Below are 24,183 nucleotides of genomic sequence, written 5' to 3'. Positions count from 1 at the left end.
AAACCACAGTTTGCTACGATTTTTATGTCAGAACATCAATGAACACCACTGACCACTCCGTGAGTTTCATGGCTTTGAAAACGAATGTTTAGGGTGGTTTTAGGACAGGTTCACACATGGCCATAGGCAGCAGTGTTAAGCCAGGCAGGGGAAAGACAAATTCTCCGAAAATGAGCTATTGTCAAAATGTCTTAGCCACTCTGTTTCATCATAAACAACCCAGAAATGGGGCTCAAAGTGCAAAATACCAGACTTCTCCTTTAAAGCAATCTGAGCCTGTCAGCGGCAAAAAAAGCACTTTTAGCGGACGGTTTGAACACAAGCTTTTACACTGCAGCCTGTTTTGCTGCTGCTCTCGCTCAATACTGGACTAATTTCAAATAATGTCGTTCTCATTAGACACGTAGGGTGTTTTCACATACAGTCCTTTTTAAACAAACCGAAATCAGTCGTCTTAAAGTGCACCAAAAAGTGGACCAACAGGAACGGGACTCGGTTCTCTTTCTGTTCACACTATAGCCTATATATAATATATACTGACATAATTGTTTTCTTTTTTTACTTTGACGTGGCACTGTAATGTGGTTATGAAGCCCCTCACTTTCAGACTAGGGCTGCAACTAACGATTATTTTCTTTGTCGAATAATCTGTCGATTATTTCTTCGATTAGTCGACTAATAATTTTATCGAAAAATGTGTAAAAATTAGGGCTGACCTTCAAATCCATTTATGGACATTCGAAGCTTCGGAGCTCAGAACGAATTTAATTCAAAGGGTTTTAGTTCACCGTCATGGGAGAGTGTGTAAAGCTGCCGATATCTGAACGTAACAAGCTGCAATAAGAGTATTTTGGGGTACTTTATGGTACTTTTCTATGATAAATGACTCAAACCAATTAGTCGACTACTAAAATAGTCACCGATTATTTTAATAGTCGATTAGTCATCGATTAGCCGACTAATCGTTGCAGCCCTATTTCAGATGAACTTAAAAATGGAGGAAAACCTTGGCTAATTCCATCTGATGTGTTCTATATTCCACATCTAGAGACGTGCGGTATCTTCAGTGGACCAAACTACTCCTCGTCCTGAGTCCTTGAAAGTGTCCCAGTGCAACAACATAAGATCTAGAGGGCTAAATACAATGGCAAAGAGCAAGGCGAACCTGGAGTACTTTGTGTTCACAGGGCACAGGTTAAATGAACCGCACCACGGGCTTGAAGCGAACCGAACTCAGACCACCTCCCGAGATAATCTGAGTTCGGTTTGCTTCAGAGGGGTCTGAGTTCTCTCTCTTAAATACCCTTTAACTCCCATGAATACCCACTCTATTCTTTCGTCAGTAAATTACTTGTTCCACTGGCCTGTTGTGTCACAAGAAATATAGTTGTTCTGAACATTTTCCAAGTAAAACAATGAACTGAACTCAACACTGAACTCCTGATATCCAAGTGCCAAGACAAATCTTTTTATCAGTAACTCTTTCAATGAATACACCAGCAGTTCCTCTACGTCACCTAAATATCAGAGCACCCTGTCGTCTACGTTTGAACCAGAGTTACGTACCGTACCTACAAATATCAGCAGTTAACCTGATGTCAATAGATTTTATTAGCACTGAGGGAAATACTGTAATCTACACTGTCAGGACAGGCACGTGTGTTCATAGTGATCAAGCAGACACAATACAAGCATCGATCCTTATCTCTCCTGTCGCCACTTACAAACCCAGCCGAACAAAGAGCTGCAATTACTCGGTATAATGAGTGTGCTGTGATTTATTCGAAATCAACCTCATGTTCCGGCTCTGGGAAATAACTCTGGTTTGCAGGAATAAGGAAATCAAATAACAACAATCACACTCCTGTGACTGCGATGGGAAAGAGTGACGTAACCAAACGTTTTCTCTTGAAATTCCTCTGCAGTGGCTCGACTTTCCTGACGTTGAACTTCCACGGATATCCTCGTTCCTGAGCCAATAATGCACACACACACAAACTGACACACACGTTCTTCCTGAATAGTTTGTGACAGTCTGCTTGCCAAAATATTGACAGAGTGCAGCTGTAATGACTTCATGGAGGCAGAGAACAGCCAAAATGAAAATGGAGCTTCACTGGTTTATAAACGTGGCAAAATAAAGTATTTAAATGTTCGTGGTTTAGTAAAGTCGGACACTCACCTTCATTTTTCATGATGTAGCGGACGATCTGCCCGACTGTGTCGTTGTTCTCACTGAGCGTGTCATTCATGTCTGAAAGACAAGCAGACAAACACACACATAATTAGAAACACTCAACTTATTAAGTGTGTAATCGTAATAACAACATATTTCTATGTTTCTATTATTTATATTCCAGAGAGCAGTACAGTAAAACAAACGATATAGCCTGAGAGGATTTGTGTAAGTGTGCGCTGAGAGGCAAACACTCTTCAGGCATGGCCTCAGGGCCACATTTTACATCGTAAACGCCAAACATGATACCCATAAATCATCATTGAAGAGCTGTTGTTAATGTTACAACAGGACGATGTTACTCCCAGAGGTTTGACGGTTTAACTGGAGCAGGAATGGACTCAACAAGCATGCTGTTTGCCTCGTACAACCACTACAAGCTTGGAAATATTCTGATATGATATTAACACTGTGATATGAGAGGAGATAATGTCTGGGGTGTTTGCTATGCACATACATCTTTCATTTTTTGTCTGACTGTTGAGGCATTATCTTTAAAACTATGGGCTACTTTTGCAAAACTTTACACCTAATCAGCAAACATTATACATCTCTTGCAAAACAACTTTTCTCTGGCATTACTGAACTCACACATCTCGAGGAGCTGCAATCTTTGTGCTTGTGCAATACTCACTTCCTGCTGATGTTTGCACACTTGTTTACTGGACTTTTATAGACATTTTTACACTAAATACTGCTTATATTTTGCATTTATATTGGTTAGATTTTATTGCTGAATATATCTCTTATCGTACTTTACTCTATATGTGAATATGTGGTTTGTTTGTTTTTTAATAGTATGCTTCATTTGAGGATTTTAATAAAGTTCTTGAATCTTCTTAACCCTATGGGCCCGAGGCCTTTTTTGGGGTATTTTTACTGCCTTTACTTTTAAGCTCATATCACAGTCATTATAAAGGCTACATGCACATGCTATATCTTGTTTTTTTCAGGACAATCAAACATCATTTCATGTCCTTCAATGTGCCTGTATTTTATATTAATTTTTATATCAATGGAAAAAAAAATCTGTGTAACTAAACTCTTATATTTTTACATGTATCTCAGCATAGCAAGTTGGAAGTTGACATATTCCGCCATGTATGAAGAGGGGAGACTCTCTGGAATCTGGCAATATAAGAACCATGATGGTGGGACATTCTGTCACTTCACAGCTGTCCAAAACATGTGGTTTGTGCCAGGTGGACATGATTGTAAAGAAATTCGTCAGGTTTTTATTTTGTAGACATTTGATCTGTATTTACAGCGTGATGGGATGACAGCACAATAATGTGTGTGGTATCATCGGAAAGCTCTGGTCCTGCGCTTTCATGTGATATGCGTGGCATTTCTGTGCGACCATGCATTCGCGAATAATCCATCCAAGAGTAATGTGTGTGCAAAGCTGTATGAAAGCTTTGTTATACATAATTTAGTGTAACTTTTTTCTTGTGAAAACACTGGACTACCGACAAGTGCTTGGTCTTGTCGGAAAGCTGCGGTTCCGCTGTTTCACGTGATATCACGTGGCTTCTCGCTATGACGAACGGTCACGGAGAAAATCCATAGAGAAGAACAGGTGTGAATTTGGACGCACTTGGCGTCGTTCGTGCCCATTGGGTTAAATCGTCATTTGTATCATCACAAGAAGCCCCCAACTACACACTGAAAGTATAAATGAAAAAATATTGTGGCTTTTGCTTTTTCTGTGCGCAGGGCAAAGCAATACAGTTGTCATACGTGTAGTAAACACACGTACACACAGGTATTCTAGGGCCTGTTCTCACGCCTGGTGCAGCAATGGGTCATTGTTAGTTTGAGACTGGTGCAGCTGTGTTCACAGCCAGCACTCACATATTATAAGCAGCATTTGGAAGTGCACCTATTTGTGCAGCCATGGGTGTGTAGGTCTTAAAATGAGGTGTGGTCAGGCGCATTGTTGGCGGCTTGCTATTTTAAGGCAGCACAAAGAGACGGAACTATTGACCAACAAGAACCAGATCTAAAGACAGGATGGTGCAGGGTTTTGTTCTGCTATTGAAAGGACGCATTACTGAGATGGTAAGATATGTAGATGGGTTCGCCACATGCGTATACTTTGCTTGTTACACACACAGGGAGGCCTGGATGGGTTGCAGGTGAGTGAAATGCTCTTACTGCATTACTGTTGCTTCAACAAGTTGCTGAAAACACCATGTACTGTAGATAACAGCTTTCAAAGGGAATCGAAGATGACGCTCTGATTAGTTGAATCTATATTACGGCAAAAACACACCTGTGATTCCCCTCGCGACTACTTTGCCCCAGATTATTACCCCTTTTCGACAGTCATGGGCTGGCTTGGCTTGGCTTGGCTTGGCTTGGTTTGGTTTGAGTCATCAGCCTAGCAGAGCAGGGATTTGCGTTTCCATTACAACAGAGCTGCCCCTTTGAAGGTGGGTCTTTAACTGATGACAGCTTGTCCTGAGTGACTTTTAAAAAGCAGCAGGCTAATCCACAGCAAAAGGTCCCCATTATTTTGCTGCATGTGTTTTTCCATCACACATTACCTGCCCTGCTGTGTGAACAGGTGCAGTGAGAGCCCGTTGTCTGCAGCAGAAAATACGGAGATGTTGAGTTTTCAAGCAGCAGCTTCTAATACGGCTGATAGTGAACGTGAAACAGTAAAATAAACTAAACTAAAAAACTAAACTCCAAACTACATAAATTCAGTTAGAAGCTACAAAAGTCTTTTAAAAACGCCTTTCTCTCTGGTCTCCTGCAGACAGAGGTGAGGAGAGTCTCACAACACACACGGCTTGTTTGAGAGGGACAAGGGTGGTCATCAGGGGTTGGCGAGACGTCACCGCTACCAGTTTGAGGGTGGGCTTCTCGGCTTCTGGACCTACTCTGGAGAAGGTCCATCTCTGGCGCAGCTTGGCATGGCATGGCGCGTCTAAACTGATGACGGAAATCGGTGCAGCATGGTTTGACTTGGCACTTGCCATGCACTTTAGACCATGCATTATCGATGGCTAAATAGGGCCCTAAATGTGTAAAGTATGGATGCGTATTTGACAAAAACAGTGTGTAAGAAAAAGAAAAATAGAAAAGAATTGGGCTTGATCTCGCCTGTTTTCTGGGTCTGGCCATCAGATGTCATCCACATCTCGTGATGTTGTCTTGAGCAGTGACGCAATGTAGAGGCTAATGTTTAAAGTTTTGCTAGCAGTGTGTACTAGGTTTAAAGCTGAGAACATGCAGTGACTTTGGCACACATTGGCTACAAGTGTCAGTGGTTTCAGAGGTAGTGCTTCAAATGTCTGATGAAACTGTCAACTTTCATTCACGGCATTTTTTGGCCACTTGGGGGCAGCATAGCAAGCTATAAATACAACATTTATTATGTAGAAAATGGTGCTATTGTTTTCAGTTTTTATACAGTATCAATAGGTGACTAGGTGTTGCTCAACCCTTGTGTAATCATACACACAGATTCCCATAAATGTGCAATCAATGACTGTCTTCCTTCCTTCTGACGAAACAGAAAACTTGTACACGAGCCCTTCCACTCAGCACACACCCCGGTGAGGCACTTCCTAGAGCTTCCTGTTGACTGCTTCCTAGGCTTTGTCCCCTCACTTGTGACAAGCATAATACACTTTCAGTGATATCTGGGATTGTTCTGATGTTTCACGGCTGATTAACGTGCACAATGTCAAAGGGAGCTGCTCACCGCTTGTAAAAGTCAGCTGCAGAGACAAAAGCGGAAAGAAGGAGAAGAGGAAATCTGATCGTTGCGTAACCAGAGAGATTGGATCAGCTGAATGAGTGAGAGAACGCACAGGCAATGCTTTTTGTTTCTTTTGTTTCGACGTATGTGAGGGGCAGGGTTGGGCCTGCTGCGGAAAGACATGCAGAGAAAGGCAGAGACAGCAGGGAAAACCCTAATGCACGCCTCTCCTCTTCCAATACCTACTCCACTTAACTAATGAGGTAATAATTAATCTGAGTCAGTGGATGGGTTCAGGGCTTTGGCCAATGTGGGAAATAGTGGAGATGTGATGTGCATGGAGGAAATCTGTGCAGTGGGCTGCTGTGTGAGAAAGGCTCTCTTCGATCCTGGTAGCATGGTGTAAACACTTCATTCTTTCCATAACATTTCTCATGCTTGTAACATGCCCCAGGGCGACCCACTGATACCAGAGGTTTCACATCTGCACACGAGGATTATAAGAAGGAGAGTACTAACCTCCGCTCTTTACTGTCTCTGTTCGGACATGCAACATACTGGAGCAAATGCGTGGAAAAAGACAAATACTTTTGTCTTCTCCTGAGACACTTTTGCATTATCCTGAGAAATATTGTTGTGGTGCGGAGTCATGAGCTCGCCAGGAGCCGCTGTCTGAACTGGTATGTTATCATGCCTCTGAGCAACACATTATGAATCTGAAAGACACATGTACTCGTTATCTTTCATGATCTTTATCTGGTTTTATCGGTATGCATTGTCCTTTATCTTCATGTAAGGCCAGTTGTAAGTTTCATTTTGCCAGTTTATCAGATATATCATAAAGATTGGAGGTTATGTACAGTTCAGATTGTTAAGATGTACAGTGGTGAGTGAAATTTGTTGCACATTTTGTTTTTGTTTTCAATGAAACGAAGAACGCACAAGCTTTGCAGATTTTTGCGAGAGAAAGCTAAAGGTTCTCAGGAAAACACAAGCTTCTCATGAGATCACAAATTTTGCTGAAAGAACACAAACGTTTCTCAGGAAAATGCAAAAGTTTTGCAAAGCAGTGCAAAAGTTTCTCAGGAGAATAAAAATTTCTCTGGAGAACGCAAACCTTTCCCAGGAAGCACAAAAAGTTTTGCAGGCGAATGTAAACGTTTCCCTGGAGAACGCAAAAGTTTTGGGAGACAATTCAAAAGTTTCTCCAGAGACTGTAAATTTTTCTCAGGAGAAAGCAAAATTTTTGCAAGACAACGAAAAAAAACTTCTCTGGGAAAAGCTAAAGTATCTCAGCACAATGCAAAATTTTTGCAAGAGAGCGCAAGAAGTTTCTCTGGGGAACACAAAAAGTTTGCAAGAGAACACAAAGGTTTCCCAGGAGAATGCAAAGTTTTGCAAATGAATGCAAAAGGAGAATACAGGCTTCTCAGAACGTAAACTTCTTGCCAGAGAATGCTAAAATTTCTGAGGAAAATGCAATGGTTTCTGAGGAGAACGCAAAAGTTTTTCAAGAGAATGTAAAACCTTCTTTAGAGAGTGCAAACCTTTGTCAGGAGAGCACAAAAAGTTTTGAAAGAGAAGATAAAGGCTTCTCTGGAGAGTGCAAAGGTTTCTCAGTAGAACGGAAAAGTTTCTCAGGAGAGCGCAAAAAGTTTTGCAAGAAAAATACAAAAGCTTCTCTGGAGAATGCAAACTTCCTTAGGAGAGTGCAAAAGGTTTTGCACAAGAACGTAAAAAAAATTCTGGAAAATGCAAAACTTTTGTGAGACATTGCAAACATTTTGTGGGAGAACGAAAACGTTTTACCGGAGAATACGATTCTCAGGAGAATGCAAGAGACTGCAAAATTTTCCCAGGACAAAACAAAAGTTTCTCTGGACAATGCAAATGTTTTTCAAGAGAATGTAATGGTTTCTCTGGAGAACAAAAACCTTTCTCAGGAGAGTGCAAAAAGTTTTGCAAGAGAATGTTAAAGTTTCTCTGAAGAACGCAAACATTTTGTGAGACAATACAAAAGTTTCTCAGGAGAACACATTACTTTCTCAAGACAGTGCAAAACACACAAGCTTCTCAGCACAATGCAAAATTATTTGCAAGAGAGCACAAAAGTTTCTCTGAGGAACGCAACAGGTTTGTGACAGAACGCAAAGGTTTCTCAGGAGAACTGAAAAGTTTCTCAGGAGAACTGAAAAGTTTCTCAGGAGAGCGCAAAACTTACTCAGGAAAACATGCTTCTCAGAACAACGCTTTTTTTTTTGCAAGAGAGCACAAACATTTTCTGGGGAACACAAATGGTTTGCGAGTGGGCACAAAAGTTTCTCAGGAGAATGTAAAGGTTTTGTGGGAGTTCGCAAAAGTTTTGCGGGAGAATACAAGCGTTTCTCAGGAGAACAGAAAAGTTTCTCAGGACAATGCAAAATTTTTGTGAGAAAGCACAAGAGTTTCTCTGGGGAACACAAAAGTTTTGCGAGAGAACACAAAGGTTTCTCAGGAGAGAGAATACAAACGTTTCCCAGGAGCATGAGAGAGAATGCAAAAGTTTCCTCGAAGAAGACAAAAGCTTTTCATGAGAACATAAAAGTTTCTCCAGAAAACGCAAAAGTATTCTTTTTCCCCCCTATCTTATTTTTTCCTCCCCATTGTCCCCTCGGGGGCTCCGTACTGATGCAGACAGGGGAAAACCAAGTGAGTGAACTTTATTTCAGTGCGCTGAAGTTTATAAAGTCGACTACATTCTCCACGAGGCCTGAAAACTCATCATCACGTACACAATGCTCATAGCAATTAAGTGTTATCTGCAGTTATCATTATGAGCCAGGGGAAATTAAGCTGGCCCTGTGCAGAGAATTTCTTTGTTTCACTTCACTTAACACGCCCCTAGTTGAGTCAGGACATGAGTGACGTGAATGCCAAAAAGTCTTCCTGGTTTCTATTGGCCTCCACTCCCTAAAAAGACAGAAGCAATGGAGGATAATGGCTGAGATAAGGTTGTGACTTCATGGTAAAAGAACACGGTGACTTACTGTAAATACACCTTTGATAAGATTTGTGATTTCTCAGGTTTCATTCTGAAGATTCGTTCATCAGCACAAACACCTCTTAAATGATGGTGCATGAAATACATGCCTATCCCTTGAAAACGCTCTGACTCTTAAAGGTTTATTGCATGTTTTAATATTTATTACTGCTTTTTTAGCAGTTCACCTCACACAAGTCTATTCTTATCATCTGTCCGCACCTACACTACCTGGCACACACCAAACTCATTAGATTCAGGAATTTAGTACAAGCCTGTGAGTACTAAAGGGCATGTGGAGATTCTAGTGATTTACTGCATGATCGCTGACCTTGAATTTCACCATCATAACAGGAACATGGAAAACCTCATGCAGACATGTGACTAATCTGGAAAACAACTAAAAACATTTCTTCTGCATTTACTTTTCCACTGACTGAAAGGTGACAGCATCACAGTGAGACTGTGTGCAGGGAGACTTTGGGCTGATATTGACCATCAGTTTATGTTTAACTTGATCTCAATACAGTAGGTTTCATTGTTAGTAGTAGCGGTCGCCATTTGTGCACTCAAACTGCCTTCATGTAAACAAATCAGCATGTAATCTAGTGTTACTGCTATCTATGTTCTTTGGCATGGGCTGTCACTCTTCAACAGTTGTGTCAGAGCTGTATTAAGTTACTGCTAATGCAAGCTGCACATGCTGCTGCTGCATTCAACTGGTGACATACAGGAGGCTTTTACTGTGAGGAAACCATGGGAAATGCAATGTTCGTGTTTGTGGCCATCATTAAAGTTAACCATGAACATTCATTAGAAAAGAAAATGGTAACTGTTTTGAAAGCAGATCAATTTTAAATATTGCAGGAAGTTATGAATAAGTCAGAGCAGCCACAGTGAGCGGTAACTCTTGTCCACAAAAACATTTTTTGCCAGCTGAAAGGGCCCGCTCTACGAGAGTGCTTTGGAGGCACAGAGTTGGTTGAGTCTGGTTGCTATGAAACGAAATATCTGCGGAAGTAAAAATGTCAAAACAAGGTACCAGACTATTTTCTCTGGATAAAGAAAAGGCTCGAACGCATTTTCGTGTTAGACAAGTGGGATTTATACCTTTGTTTCCCCACAAATACAACATGCTAACGTTATTAGCGCAAGCCTATGGCATTTTACATTGTATAAATTAGCCAAGCTGCTAGCAGACTTTTCCTCTGCTCATATGAAGCCAGGATAAATCACACACAAAACGCAAAAATGCTATTTCTGTGGAGGCTTTATTGTCTTCACAATTAATTGTTTCTTATCTTTGAAATTAAGGTAAATAAAAGCTTTGTTTCCACTGAGGGAAATGGTTTCAGCTTACAGAAACGGCCAGAAAGTCTGCGTCGCTGCGATGTGTAGTTACATTTCTGGGAAAGTGCACGTCAGGCTACGGCGTAGGGTACAGCGTCCAGGGATGTTAGTTGGTACAGATATGGATACTCAGAGACCAGCGATATTAATTTCTCCTCTATTGTTGTTGCTGTTGTTCAGCACTCTCAGTTTATCTGGTATTTGTCCCGCCCATCCTTCACTGTGATTGGAGGGTTGGCGAAGAAATGACAGTGACGAATGCAGCGTTTACCTCGAGTTGAATACTTTTTTAAAGAAGACGAAGAAGTAGAACAGATGCTCAGCACCTCGTCACACTGCTGGTGTGCGTAGCACAGAGTATATACGCGGCGCTCCCATTGCCAAGAATTTAAAAAACAAAACTCTGGCCTCAGGGAAAAGCACGTTAGTGGACACAGGCTTTTACAGTGTCCTGCTGTTGTGTGGTAATCTGCACATACCGTGTGCTTTCGGCAACCAGACAGCGGTTGTAATTATGAGTTTGTTTCGGCAACCAGACAGCGGTTGTAATTATGAGTTTGTTTGGCTGCACTGTGAACAGATAAACCAGTTTTCCTTCTGTTGTATTTCGGACAAAGTAGCTGCTGCAGGAATGTTGCTGCCCCCGCAATTATGGGGGCAAAACAAAAACACACTTGTCGTTACCACGGTAACCACTGGTTATTCCTACCAGCTATTAAGAGAAGTTTGCCTGAAAGCTAATTATTGTCTGATACAGGAAACACATATGGACAGGGAAACAGACTTCTACACAACACCAGCAACGAAACCTGAAACCTCCAGAGCCGAGTTAGCATTAGCTTAGTGACAGTTTTGACAGCAAACATGGTGTCGTGTGCAGGTTTTGGGTGTAAACCAGATCCTTGAGCTTCCCTCCACTGTCTACCATTGTTATTGTATGTTTCACAACCACTAACACTGTGTCAGCCACTGCCAGTTAGCCTACAAGCTAACAGGCTAGCAAACACTAACAAGTAAAAGATGCTAACTCCACAAAAGATTCTGATACATCTGCAAGTCATCGGTTTTGATGAACAACAGATTCCTCATCTGAGTCTGGGTTTGACTGAGGCCAAACATGTATGTTTGTTTTCGACCTGATCTGCACTTCTCTTTCAGCGCTCAGCCAATATTAGTGTAAGTATTTTATGTTAAAGCTTGTCTGGAGGGCGACTTAAGAATTCTGTGTACTGCCAATAGTGTCTCCTTTCTGTCAAACAGTTTCCCTCCCTTTTATTAACATGGTTGAGCAATAATCTTGGGTGTGTACTGTTTACAGATGATGGATGCCTTCACACAACCAGCACATGGATGCAATAAACACATAAAGCCAATCACAATGCTGCCACAGCCAGTTTCGTTTCTGGAGTTGCCTCAACCCCCTCCCTCTTTTATTCCAATGCCTTTACCTCCGCCCAGCTCGGGATCCTTCTCCTGCTCCTCAAACACTTCCTCCTCCTCATCGTGGGCCTCAGTGGTGCAGCGGTAGCCCTTCCTCTTCAACACGTGGCAGATCACCACCCCCAACAGGCCCAGGATGAAGAACACAGGCACCAGGATGAAAGCAGTGTAGTCCGGGTTGCCTCCCCCTGCTCCACCGTTACCTGGTCCGGTAACTGTAGGCTGACCTGCTGGAGGATGAAGAGGGACGAAGAGATAAATTATTCTAAATACTGATGCACACAGACAAAGCAAACAATCGGTTTGTCATTACAACGCCCTTGAAGGCAACCTGATCCCTGCAGTGAGTCTGTGGGCACATCTGAGGCCGAGCAGCTGAGGGGATTTAAATGCTCTCAGCGGCAACATGACAGAGATTTCATGTTCCCTTTCCTGGATCAATCTGCTGCCTCTGTCCTCTAACTGCTCGATCTCGTGCAAGCTGCCTCCCTTCTCACAGAGGCAGAAACTACAAACGCATCATGGCTGCTCATATCTTTGTGTTTTTATAGGAACTGACTGCAGCAAAATGAGCACAAGGTCCATAAACTTTACCACCCTGGCTCCAGCTTCCCTCTCCCACTCCCATCTGCCCACCCTCCTACACAGCGGACTTTAGCCTCATCAGGGCGCCACGAGACTGGGAAGGATACTGGGCAGCTTTAGAGTATTGAAAACAGCATTCACACCCTCTCAGAGTCAAAAGCAACGTCTTCATATTGATTGTTTCGTCCAACCAACAGTCCAGAAACCCAAAGATATTCAGTTACTAGCATTTGAGTGTAGGGCTGGAATGATTACTTTCACTTTCAATTAATCTGTTGATTATTTTCTGTATTAATTGATTAATCTTTTGGTATAGAAAACATCAGAAAATGAAAATCAGTGTTCCCAAACGTAAACGATGATGAAATGATGTATTTTGTCCACAAGTTGAAGATATTCGGTTTACTGTCATAGAGGAGGAAAGAAACCAGAAAATATTCACATTCAAGAAGCTTTTTCTTCAGTAAAAATCACTCAAACTCATAATTGATATCAAATTAGTTTGTTGACAACCAAACGAAGAATCGTCGCAGCTCTATATGAGACAAATAAACAGGGACTCCTCACTTTTGAGAAGCTGTAACCAGCAAATGTTTGGCTTTTTTGCTTAAAAAATGAATACAACTATTCATCAATGATCAAAATACTTGCACATTTATTTTCTTTTAATCATTCAGTTTAATTGTTGCAGCTTATAGGTTTTATTTATTGCATTTTACATGAATGAAGTTCTTTAAAAAGCCCAATAATTTTGATGGTGCTAAAAAACAAGGCGGGAAAAAAAATAGGGCTCCTTAGTTCAACATCTGCCAGGTTATGTCTAAGCGAACCCAACAAACTCACATCAACACCAAAAGGCTCCACTCTGTTGTTAAACCTGTTGATAGAGTGCCCTTGGGGTGATGTTAGCATCGCACGCAAATTAATGTGTTGCAGGATTGTTTGGGGTAAAAAAAAAGTAAATTAAAAAACTGAATGTGAGCAAAGTTATCAACATTTGCTAAGTAAATTAAAAAACTGAATGTGAGCAAAGTTATCAACATTTGCTTATATAAGTAAAAAAAAAAAGTAAATAAATTAAATAATAAAAGAAAAGAAAAGAAAAAGAAAAATACAAGAAAAGAAAATAAAACAAGGTGGGGAAAAAAATAGGTCTCTTTAGTTCAACATCTGCCCGGTCACATCTAACACAGCGGCGGCGGCGGCTAACATCAAACACCGAGTCACCAAGCGAACCCAAAAACAGCACCTTGTTAAACCTGTTAATAGAGTGCCCTTGGGGCTGATGTTAGCGTCGCACTGGTTCCCTCGTCACAAAGCCAATGGGATTTTTCCAATGAATTCTGGATCACTGCAGAAAATAAGCTCTGTGGCAAACAAATGTTTATGACACCAACCATTTTGTTGAGCAAGATAGTTACTGTAACATCCAAGATCATAGCACTACTTTTTGTGCAATGTGAGCAAAGTAACTAACATTTGCCTATATAAGTAAAAAATAAATAATTGAAAATGAATTAAATAAAAAAATAAAACGAAATAAAATAAAATAACATTAAATTAATTTAAATTAAATTAAATTAAGGTGCTTGCAGGATTCTTTAGTTAAAAAAAATTGAGTAAATTAAAAAACTGAATGTGAGCAAAGTAAATAACATTTGTCTATATAAGTAAAAATAAATACATAATTAAAAATAAATTAAATATAAAGAATAAAATAAACTAAAATGAAAAATAAACTAAAATAAACTTAAATAAAAAAATCAAATTTAACTAAATGAAATCAGATTAAATTGAATTAAATTAAATTAAATTTCTTTAGGTAAAAAAAATTAAGTAAATTAAAAAACTGAACGTGAGCAAAGTAATTAACATTTGCCTATATAAGTAAAAAATAAATAAATAATTGAAAATAAATTAAATAATAAAATTTAAAAAAAAATTTAATTAAATTTAAATTTAAATTTAAATAAAATAAAATAAAATGAAAAAAATAAAATCAAATTAATGTGTTGCAGGATTGTTTGGGGTAAAAAAAAAAGTAAATTAAAAAACTGAATGTGAGCAAAGTTATCAACATTTGCTTATATAAGTAAAAAAAAAAAAGTAAATAAATTAAATAATAAAAGAAAAAGAAAAATACAATAAAATAAAAGAAAAGAAAATAAAACAAGGTGGGGAAAAAAATAGGTCTCTTTAGTTCAACATCTGCCCGGTCACGTCTAACACAGCGGCGGCGGCGGCGGCTAACATCAAACACCGAGTCACCAAGCGAACCTAAAAACAGCACCTTGTTAAACCTGTTAATAGAGTGCCCTTGGGGCTGATGTTAGCGTCGCACTGGTTCCCTTGTAAAAAAGCCAATGGGATTTGGATCACTGCAGAAGATAAGCTCTGTGGCAAACAAACGTTTATGACACCGACCGTTTTGTTGAGATAATCTTCACAAATAAACATCACTTATGTGATTTTTGAAGCCTAAATGCAATCGTCAGAGGTAACAAGCTAACGTCAGGCTTTCAACGCGCCACACTATGGTCACATGACCTAAAGTCACCACCATAACAAGGCTGTAAAGCCAACAAGACTGTATCCTCATTTAGCCAAGTGTTAGCAACCGCTTAGCAACCGCCTTTTTTAAGACACACAGCAGCTTCAAAGTTCACTTGTGGGGTATTTACTGACGTATTTTATGTTTATGTGAGATCTGATTTCAGGCATCCAACCAAAAACCCATTAAATAAACCCATTAAGTGTTAAAATGCAAACTCATTTTCGGGTTTAAGGGCTCATCCCTGCAGCACTTTATAGCCATTAGACAACGTTAGCCATGTGATGCTAACAGTTAGCCTTGTCATCGAGTGTTTGCCTGTGGACTCTCACAAAGTACCCCAGGCCTGGAGCTCACACTCTTGCAGCAGTCTCATGATGAAGATGTTTTGGCACAGTTGGTTTTCACACCTGATATGACCTGTACCTGAGGACACATGACCCGTACAGAGAGACCACCTTTTCACACGGACGCACCATGCTCAGGTATGGTACACAGAGTTCACACTGAACAAACGAACCGGACTTTGGGGTCAAGTGTACTCAGATCTGGGTCCTTGATGAGAAAACCTCCTTAGAGTCTTGGAAGTCATGAGGTCAAAAGGTCAGAGGGTAGACGGTGACCTTTTGTCAGCTATAGGCGAGAGCTCCCATGGCTCCTGTTGCTGGGACACCACGTGAGGCATTCCAGGGACACACAAGAGGGCTTTGTCTGTCTTCCTGTTCCCATCAGTGTGCGTTTGTGTGAGAGAGAGAGAGCGAGCGAAAGACGCAAAGGCAGAAATGGGAGGCCACAGTTTGAATCTCAAACCATATCAGAATTAAAATCACATGTTCATGACATTTCTAAACGCACGGCGGCCCTGTGCGTACAGAGGCGTGTTCCTGCATACCTAACCATGAGCCTCCTGCTGCACTCAGCCATTGTCCCAGCTCTGATGCATCAGACTACTGAACACACTGATAAAGACCATTGTCTGCTCGCTGACCATCCTGTGACCGTGTGTCCATGTGCTCATACACTAGTAGGCCACCCTGGCGTGCCGCCATGCCTCGGCAAATGACTCATGAGAAGCAATCGAAGGCCAATTAGACGACTGTATAAAAACCATTTCAGAAAAACGGACTAGAAAGTGGAAAAAAGGTTGAGCAGAGTCCTTGAGGAGGATTTAGACTTGAGTCATAAAAATCTCTTAGCAACCACAGCTGGTGCCGAGATGACAGTCGTCAGAGGGATGGCCAAAAACACACGCACATCACAATGTGGATTTATATAATAATTATGTGGATTAAAACTGCAAAGCTTTGATTAGATATTTGAGCCACAGTGAGGATGTAAACAGGGCTGGGTACAAAACCTCAAGACTTTGGGTATAGATGGAAAGGAAAACTGAAAGTTAAATCCAAATCTATGGCTGCAACCAAGGATTCATCTGTCTATTATTTTTTCAATTAATCTTGTAGTTGATAAAATGTCAGAAAATACTGTCACTCAAGCTGACGTCTGCACTCTTTTTTTTAAATTAAATTAATAAATATAAAATTAAAGAAAAGCAGCAAATTGTCACATTTGAGAATTGAGAACATTGGCTTTGTTGGTTGATAACTTGCTTTGATGATCATGTTGATAATTAAACAGGACATAAATACATATCTAAAATGTATTTCTACATTTTTTTAACTGCATTTATTTATTTCTTAATTTTTTTATTTATTTACATTTATTTTAGCAAATAATTATTATTCAATTTTGCCTATTTATTTCTGTATTTTTTTTTCCGTGTATTTATCAATTGGCAGTAATCATGTTTTTTTTGTTTTGTCTCGTCTTAAACACATATCCTTTGATCAGATATTACCCGATTTAAATAATAACTCTTTCAAATTGTATGTATAAGAATCTGGCAATATGATAAGTATCAAAATACAGGGGTTATGATTCAATATGTTGTAATATATTGAAATACTGTCAGCAGAGTGATTTATTGCAATCTTTCAAAAACTAATTTTAAGAAAAATGTCATTGTACAAAGAACTAATCAATATTTGCTCTTTTACGCAAAAAAATAAATAATTATAAGAAATAAAATAAAATAAAATAAAATTAAGGTGCTTGCAGGATTCCTTAGGTAAAAAAAATTAAGTAAATAAAAAAAAAAAACTGAATGTGAGCAAAGTAATTAACATTTGCCTGTACTATAAGCAAAAAATAATAATAATTAAAAAAACAAAATAAAATGAAAAATAAAATAAAATAAAACAAAACAAAATTAACTTAAATTAAATCAAGGTGCTTGCAGGATTCTTTAGGTAAAAAAAATAAGTAAATTAAAAAACTGAATGTGAGCAAAGTAATTAACATTTGCCTATATAAGTAAAAAAATAAATAAATAAATGAAATTCAAAAAACAAAATAAAATGAAAAATGAAATGAAATAAAATTAAGGTGCTTGCAGGATTCTTTAGGTAAAAAAATTAAGTAAATTAAAAAACTGAATCGGAGCAAAGTAATTAACATTTGCCTATATAAGTAAAATAAATAAATAAATAAAATTAAATAAATAAAACAAAAAATGAAAAATAAAAAAATGAAGAAAAAAATAAAATTATATAAAATAAAAGGTGCTTGCATGATTCTTTAGGGGGGAAAATTAAGTAAATTAAAAAACGTAAAAAGTGTTTTCCATAATCAATACAGTATAACAAAACATAATATTGTGATACTCAAGTGCATTAATACCTGTGGATATTCTCATTTATTCAGGTCATAGTTATCTCAAGGCAACTGAATTGAACACAACTGGACTTAATTTTGTCTAGAAACTAAGTCCAGTTGCGTTTGATTCAATTGCCTTGAGATAAGTGCATTAATATTTTTTACACCTCAAATTTTAGCAACGTTCTTGTAACTCTGCTGGTGTTAAGACAACACTGCTGTCTCTGAGAAACTTGGCTTGTTTGTGAAACGAACAAAACGTTCAGGTATCAAACTGACGCCAGTGCTGAAAAAATCAAATGATACTCAGGCCTCAACGTAAACGTCTAAAAATGAATTGGAGACGAAAAGCAACTGTGTTTACTTGGACTCTGGGCGTGAGAAAATATCTTACAACATCACAAAGTAACATCCTGTGAGTCTCTGGATTTTGAGATATGAGGAAGGTATTCCCCCTCTCTGACTCTGGAGGAGTAAAAGTATTTCTGTCGGCACTGTCAAATCCTTTATCTGAAACCTCCTCTGGAGCTGAGCGCAGGCTCTATAGGTCAGCATTACTGTTCTGCTAGTTTAATTTCCTGCAGTTTTAGGAGGATTTAGTCTTTGAGAAGTTCTGTCTGCCAAAAGGTTATCGACGTCTCTGCTGCAACAGCTTCTTTCACAAAATGATGTAAAATCAATCCCTGCGAAAACACAAAAGGAGAAGCTTTTGTTATTGTATTCGCTGCCTTTATCCTCTCTTTCCTTCTCTTCTCTCCTGAGCATCAGATGCACTAATGGGAATCTATTTTTGCTATTAATAAAGACAATTTTAACTCTGCTCGTGTGTGAGCTGGAATATTTGAATCCTTGTATCACGTTGCTCTGACAAGCAAACAGATGTGTAGATGGAAATTACTCATTACTTATCAGCTGTTTATGCTGATGTCGCTGATGTCTGCACCACAATGCCAAAGGGCACCTCAGAAAAGAGGATGTCAATGTTACTCCCTGCTGAGATCAGCAAAGGACCTAACGACACCAGGCAGCACATTGTGTACTGTTTCAGATAATTTCCAACTTGTTGAGTCACTCTTTGGCGAGTGTGGCGTTAAAAAATATTAGTCTGAGCAATCAGAAACAGCTGCAAGACTTGTACCCTGTTTCTATCAGTGATTGACCTCTCAGCTATATCAACTCAGCAATCTGATCCTCAACTACATGTAACTGCATTATTCTCCTCCACTCACTCATCTTGGGAAGGAGAAAGAACGGAAATGAAAACTGGTTCTGCTCACTGACAACCCAACTGCCAGAAAAACGTTGGCATTCTGCAAACCAAAGATAGGGACCTTGTGCTTGTTATTATGTAGCGAATATGTTGAAACTTTACGTTTGAACAATGTGTTTAACATATGTCAAACCCCTTAGTTATGGTGAGAAAAAGATCATGTTTTGTGGGCACGATCCCAGCAGGGGGAGCAGCAATGTCTTGGTGAAAAATAACCAATTTTTGTGGCACTTTCCCTGCTGGAAAAACAACAACGAGTTGCTAAAAAACACCCACGTTTAGGGGGCTAAAGAAACCACTGGAAACACAGAAATAGGTTTCTAAAAAACACCACCGTTTGAGGTCTCACAAGCAGCTGGAGAAAGAGTCATGAGTCCCTAAAAAACACCCATGGTTGGTGCCTTAAAAGCAGCTCAAAACACAGCGCCAGGTCCCCATAAAACACCCATGTTCTGTGCCTTTAAAGCCGCCAACAACACAGCGCTAGATCTCTAAAAAAAAACCCATGTTTGGTGCCTTATAAGCCGCTCAAAACACAGCGCCAGGACCCTAAAAAACATGTGCATTTGGTGCTTTAAAAGCCGCTCTAAACACAGCGCCAGGACCCTAAAAAACACATGCATTTGGTGCTTTAAAAGCCGCTCAAAACACAGCGCCAGGACCCTAAAAACATTTGCATTTGGTGCTTTAAAAGCTGCTCTAAACACAGCGCCAGGACCCTAAAAAATATCCATGTTCAGTGTCTTAAAAGTCGCTCAACACACGGTGCTGTGTCCCTAAAAAATTTTGTTTGATGCTTTAAAAGCCATCGAAAACAAAGTACAAGATGCCGAAAAAACAGCCACATTCAGAGCCTTTAAAGCCGCTCAAAACACAGCGCCAGGACCCTAAAAACACCCGTGTTTGGTGTCTTAAAAGCCGTGCGCGGTCCTATCTAGAGTCAGTGTTTGGTTTGTCCGTTCTGGGCTACTATAGAAACATTGCAGTGCAACATGGCAACTTCTATGGACAAGGACCTACTCCATGTAGCTATAAACGGCTCATTCTAAGGTAACAAAAACACAATAATTCTTATTTTCACGTGATTATACACTAAAGAATACATACCTATTATATTATATTCCATTCCTGCCAATATATCCCCCTGAATCCTACACACTGACACCTTTAAATCCTGCATTGTTGAGAAAATGTCGTACAGTAAAAGGGTTTCAATTCACCACAGCAGCTCATAAGAGAGAGTGTTTGTGGCCCTCAGCTTAGCGCTGAATATTAATGGGTTAAAAGGCCCAACGGTCCATCTGTGGCTGTGGTTTACCCATTTCCTCATGTTCAGGAAATCATGTGCAGCTAAAAATGCAAATCTCAGACTTAAAGTGACGACATTTTATTTCATATTATGCAAAAATGCCATCCCAACCTACAGTCTCTTTATCCATGTCGGAGCTCATTCGTGAGAAGAGATGAAACCCCTCTATTGCTGTTTGACTCCGACTCTGTGACAGATGCAAAAGTCTCAGTCAGCACATCATGCCAAATATCTCCCTGTGCTTACTAGTTTGTCTGGATTTAAACAGCTATGCATATAAGCAAGCATGTACTTGTTGTGCAGGAAGTTGCTTAACTGCATTCTCACGCTGCATGCTGATCAGTGAGCTCAAATCTCCCATTTGTCTTTAAGGAAGGAGACGATTACTGCGTTCTTTTTGGGAGCAGAAATTGAATTTCATGCAGGGATTCAAGCAAACAATCCAGAAACAGGGCTGTGGTGTCTAAATTACAAGACGATCACTTGTAAGCTGCAAGTAACATCATTTTTTTTATGATTGATTATTTTCTCAGCAAATCGATCCAACTTTCAGTCTGTAAAACATCAGCCCAGGTGACTTCCTTGAGACGTAAGGAAATGATTCATCGATGATCAGCGTTGTTGCCTATTAATTCTTTGTCAAATCAATCGTTTAACTGTTTCAGCTCTCCCCACATGTGAAACGAGAACAGCACCGTAAGCCCCGTTTCCACTGAGCAGTACGGTTCAGTTCTGTGCGCATTTTTCTGTTTCCACTGTGAAAAGTTGTGGATGGTACCACTGGGACCATTCCATACCGTCCCCATGTTTGGTCCCCCCTCTGTTGGGGTACCTAGCACACAGATCTGGTACTAAAAGGTGGAGTTGTGAACACTGTAGTCCATTGATTGGTCAATAGAGGAGGGTCACTCTGCTCAGGACGGAGCAGTGAGTGACAACAACCCCGGCCACATTTCGTCTAGGTACCATGTCCGAAGGGTTACTCTAAGTTCTAAAGGTACCGAAAGTGTTTGGTGGAAACGGGGCTTTAATTACCAAGAGGAAAGGGCAGCAGAGGATCTTCTTACTACGACAACTTTCAAAATGTAGCTTGATACGAGTAGTGGCACAGCTCAGTCAGTGTCAGAAAACCACCCCTAAATTCAAGGTATTTGCCCCAAGAAACACAATCAAGGGGGCAAAAAACTGCGTAGTTGTAAATGCCTCAGAACGTCAGACACCGGGAGCAAAAATTGCCCCTTGAAAAAAGTGTTTTATTTTCCATCCGTTTAAGCTCAACTACAACTGACTATTTGTGATAAAAATTCAGTGAGGTGGATACAGCTAACCCAAACTCCCACTCTCCCAGATGGCATTAAACTACTCATCATCTTTTATAACCATACTGAATCTTAAATGCAACATCAAACACAATGCTACCACAGGGTTCTGGAGATGTACCATCATGTTTGGCATTGGTCTTATGGTGAGTGTTAGCTATATATAAAACAAGTTATCGTTCCATACCTGCCTTCAAGTCCATATTCAAGGTTCTGTCCTTTCTAGAGATCATTTTCCAGGACTTTTCCAGGACATCTTAAGTGATAATCTAGCTGGTGTAACAGAGGGCATCTCGCCAAGTCTGATGTATAATANTTTGATGATCTGAAACATTTAAGTGTGGAAAACATGCAAAAAAGTAAGAAATCAGGAAGGGGGCAAACACTTTTTCACACCACTGTATATAAAACAAGTTATCGTTCCATACCTGCCTTCAAGTCCATATACAAGGTTCTGTCCTTTCTAGAGATCATTTTCCAGGACTTTTCCAGGACATTTTAAGTGATAATCTAGCTGGTATAACAGAGGGCATCTCGCCAAGTCTGATGTATAATATGTGCAGGCTATAACTTGTCTACGAACTCATCTTTTACGTGCTTAGAAATGTTGACCAATCGATCATAGATCCCGGCTTCCCATTGCCAACACACATTTGAAACCACTGTTTGAAACAAGCTAGCAAGAACATCAACTTAAGCAACTGAGCAACTGAAGTGGGGAAGACAGCAACTTCAATCTACAAACCTTACAAAAACTACCACCTAATATTTACTTTTGAAGGATAATTTGACTCAAATTATTCTGCGTTTTAGCCACATACGCTGTAATGTCATCCAACCTGTATGTGCCACCATGTAATGTGACCTTGGGGTGTGTTCACAGCGTTTCCACAACATAACCCAGAGCGTACTCTCGTGTATAAACTTTCATTTGAACAGTAATATGATCCTGAACATAACTTGGCCCTGTCAGACGGCAGTGTTCTCTGTTTTAGGGAGCTCTGATAGTAGTTCATTCTCAACTAAAGGAAAATAGGAAATGTGGACATAATTTACCAAGACATTTTATGTCTCCTGTAAGTTTCCATGATTGGAAAAGTGGTCAACTGTTTTCCAGGTTTTGCAGGACACGTGGGAACCCTGATACACAGTAGAGCGGTTGTTCCCAACCTTTCCAGTGTGCGAACCCCGAAATTGTGCTTGTAACTCCTCAGCACAGGTGTCACTCTAACGTGTGGACATAATCATACTGTTTTCCTTCAGATGGATTTTCACCTAAGGAGGTAAAAGTATCCAGAATTTTACAAAAAGCAAAACTAGGGGATGCACAATAATATTGGCACGTCATCGAAATCAGCCAATTGGCCAACATGCTTTTTCTTATTTTATAAACATTGAAAAGTATCGTATTTCATGTCTTCATCTGCTGGTGGGCCATTACGATATGTAAGAGTAGGCATGTATAATATGATGTTAACTCCACTACAGAAGAGACTTGATGATCACTGAAGTTAGATGGGGAAAAAGTGGATATATCGATACTGGTATTGGTTATCGGTCAAATCAGTTGTTACGTATCGGCATACTGGACATCGGCGAACAATCCAATATCGTGCATCCCTAAACAAAACAGAACAAAAATTCAAATTTACCTTTGTTTTGGGCAAGAAATATATATATTTTTTTATTTCCTTTTTTTATCCCTTTAATCATCTTGTGACGCCTCAAATTTATGCCGCCCCCAAGATGGGCCAGCATAGCTTGTCAGATAGGGGGATAAATTATGCTCCGAATTTAGGCTAAATTTTGGCGAGGGAACAACTGGCATTCCCATTTTCAAAAGGGTCCCTTCAACTCTCACCTCAAGAAATCTGAGTGAAAATTAGTGATGTGACGTTCGCGAACGAGCCGAGTCTTTGAACCGGCTCTTTAGAGTGAACGAGCCAGTTCCTAATTTCTTTGTTTTTTTGCTTTAATTTACCCTGTATCCATTAATTTCAGATTATCTGATCCAGAACAAGTTGAGAGAGACTTGTTTGTGAGGGAGAAAGACAGTGCAGCCGCTCACTCGTTCACTTCAAAGAGCTGGTTCAAAGATTCGGCTCGTTCACGAACGTCAGTCTGCGGAGTCTATTCTGGGTCCACGTTACAATATCCAGATCACATGATGCGATAAATCATCAATGCGATTCGTCATTGAACCCACTAACACCCCCCACACACACACAGCAAAAAAAAAAAAAATTAAAAAAATGAACGAACATCTTTGAACCGGCTCTTCAAAGTGAACAAGAGCCAAAGAACCGGCTCTCACAAGTGAACGAGAAATCCCATCACAAGTGAAAATGGGTTCTATGATGCCGTGTTCACACTAAACAACATTTTTGTCTGTTCCGACAGTCACAAAGTCAGATTAGGTGATTGCTGAGTCATAAAATCATGCCGTGACTTGGCCGACAGACATGACATACTACATGATGGTCCACAACCAATCATCACTGGTCGTCTTTCACGACATGTGTGATGTCATCAGGTTATTCTTGTCCTATTTTTATTATTATTACTATTATTTCAGTCACTGTGGCTGTTCATGTCCCAGCTGAAATGTTATCGTAGTAATGCAGTCTGTTTCAAATTAAGCTGGTAGCATTTGCAGTTGTGGTGAGCCACACAGTTG

At 39.8% G+C, this 24,183-nt stretch overlaps 1 protein-coding gene across 3 annotated transcripts in view; it reads right to left on the bottom strand.

Annotated features, from left to right (window-relative positions):
• The window catches only part of rell1 (RELT like 1), a 52,810-nt gene that overhangs the window by 25,453 nt on the left and 3,174 nt on the right, over positions 1–24,183 (bottom strand). For 2 of the 3 annotated variants that reach the window (XM_050067944.1, XM_050067946.1), the window contains exons 2-3: positions 11,766–11,987; positions 2,183–2,254 (exon numbers count right to left, since the gene is read on the bottom strand). In XM_050067944.1, the coding sequence (XP_049923901.1) occupies positions 2,183–2,254; positions 11,766–11,987 (294 nt within the window). The remainder of the gene's footprint in view (positions 1–2,182; positions 2,255–11,765; positions 11,988–24,183) is intronic. The other variant, XM_050067945.1, reaches the window with a different exon arrangement.

This window comes from Epinephelus moara, chromosome 17 (genome assembly GCF_006386435.1).
Source record: "Epinephelus moara isolate mb chromosome 17, YSFRI_EMoa_1.0, whole genome shotgun sequence".
In the NCBI taxonomy this organism is placed as follows: domain Eukaryota; kingdom Metazoa; phylum Chordata; class Actinopteri; order Perciformes; family Serranidae; genus Epinephelus; species Epinephelus moara.
The sequence above is the reverse complement of the archived record's forward strand: the minus strand, read 5'-3'. Positions and strand labels throughout refer to the sequence as shown.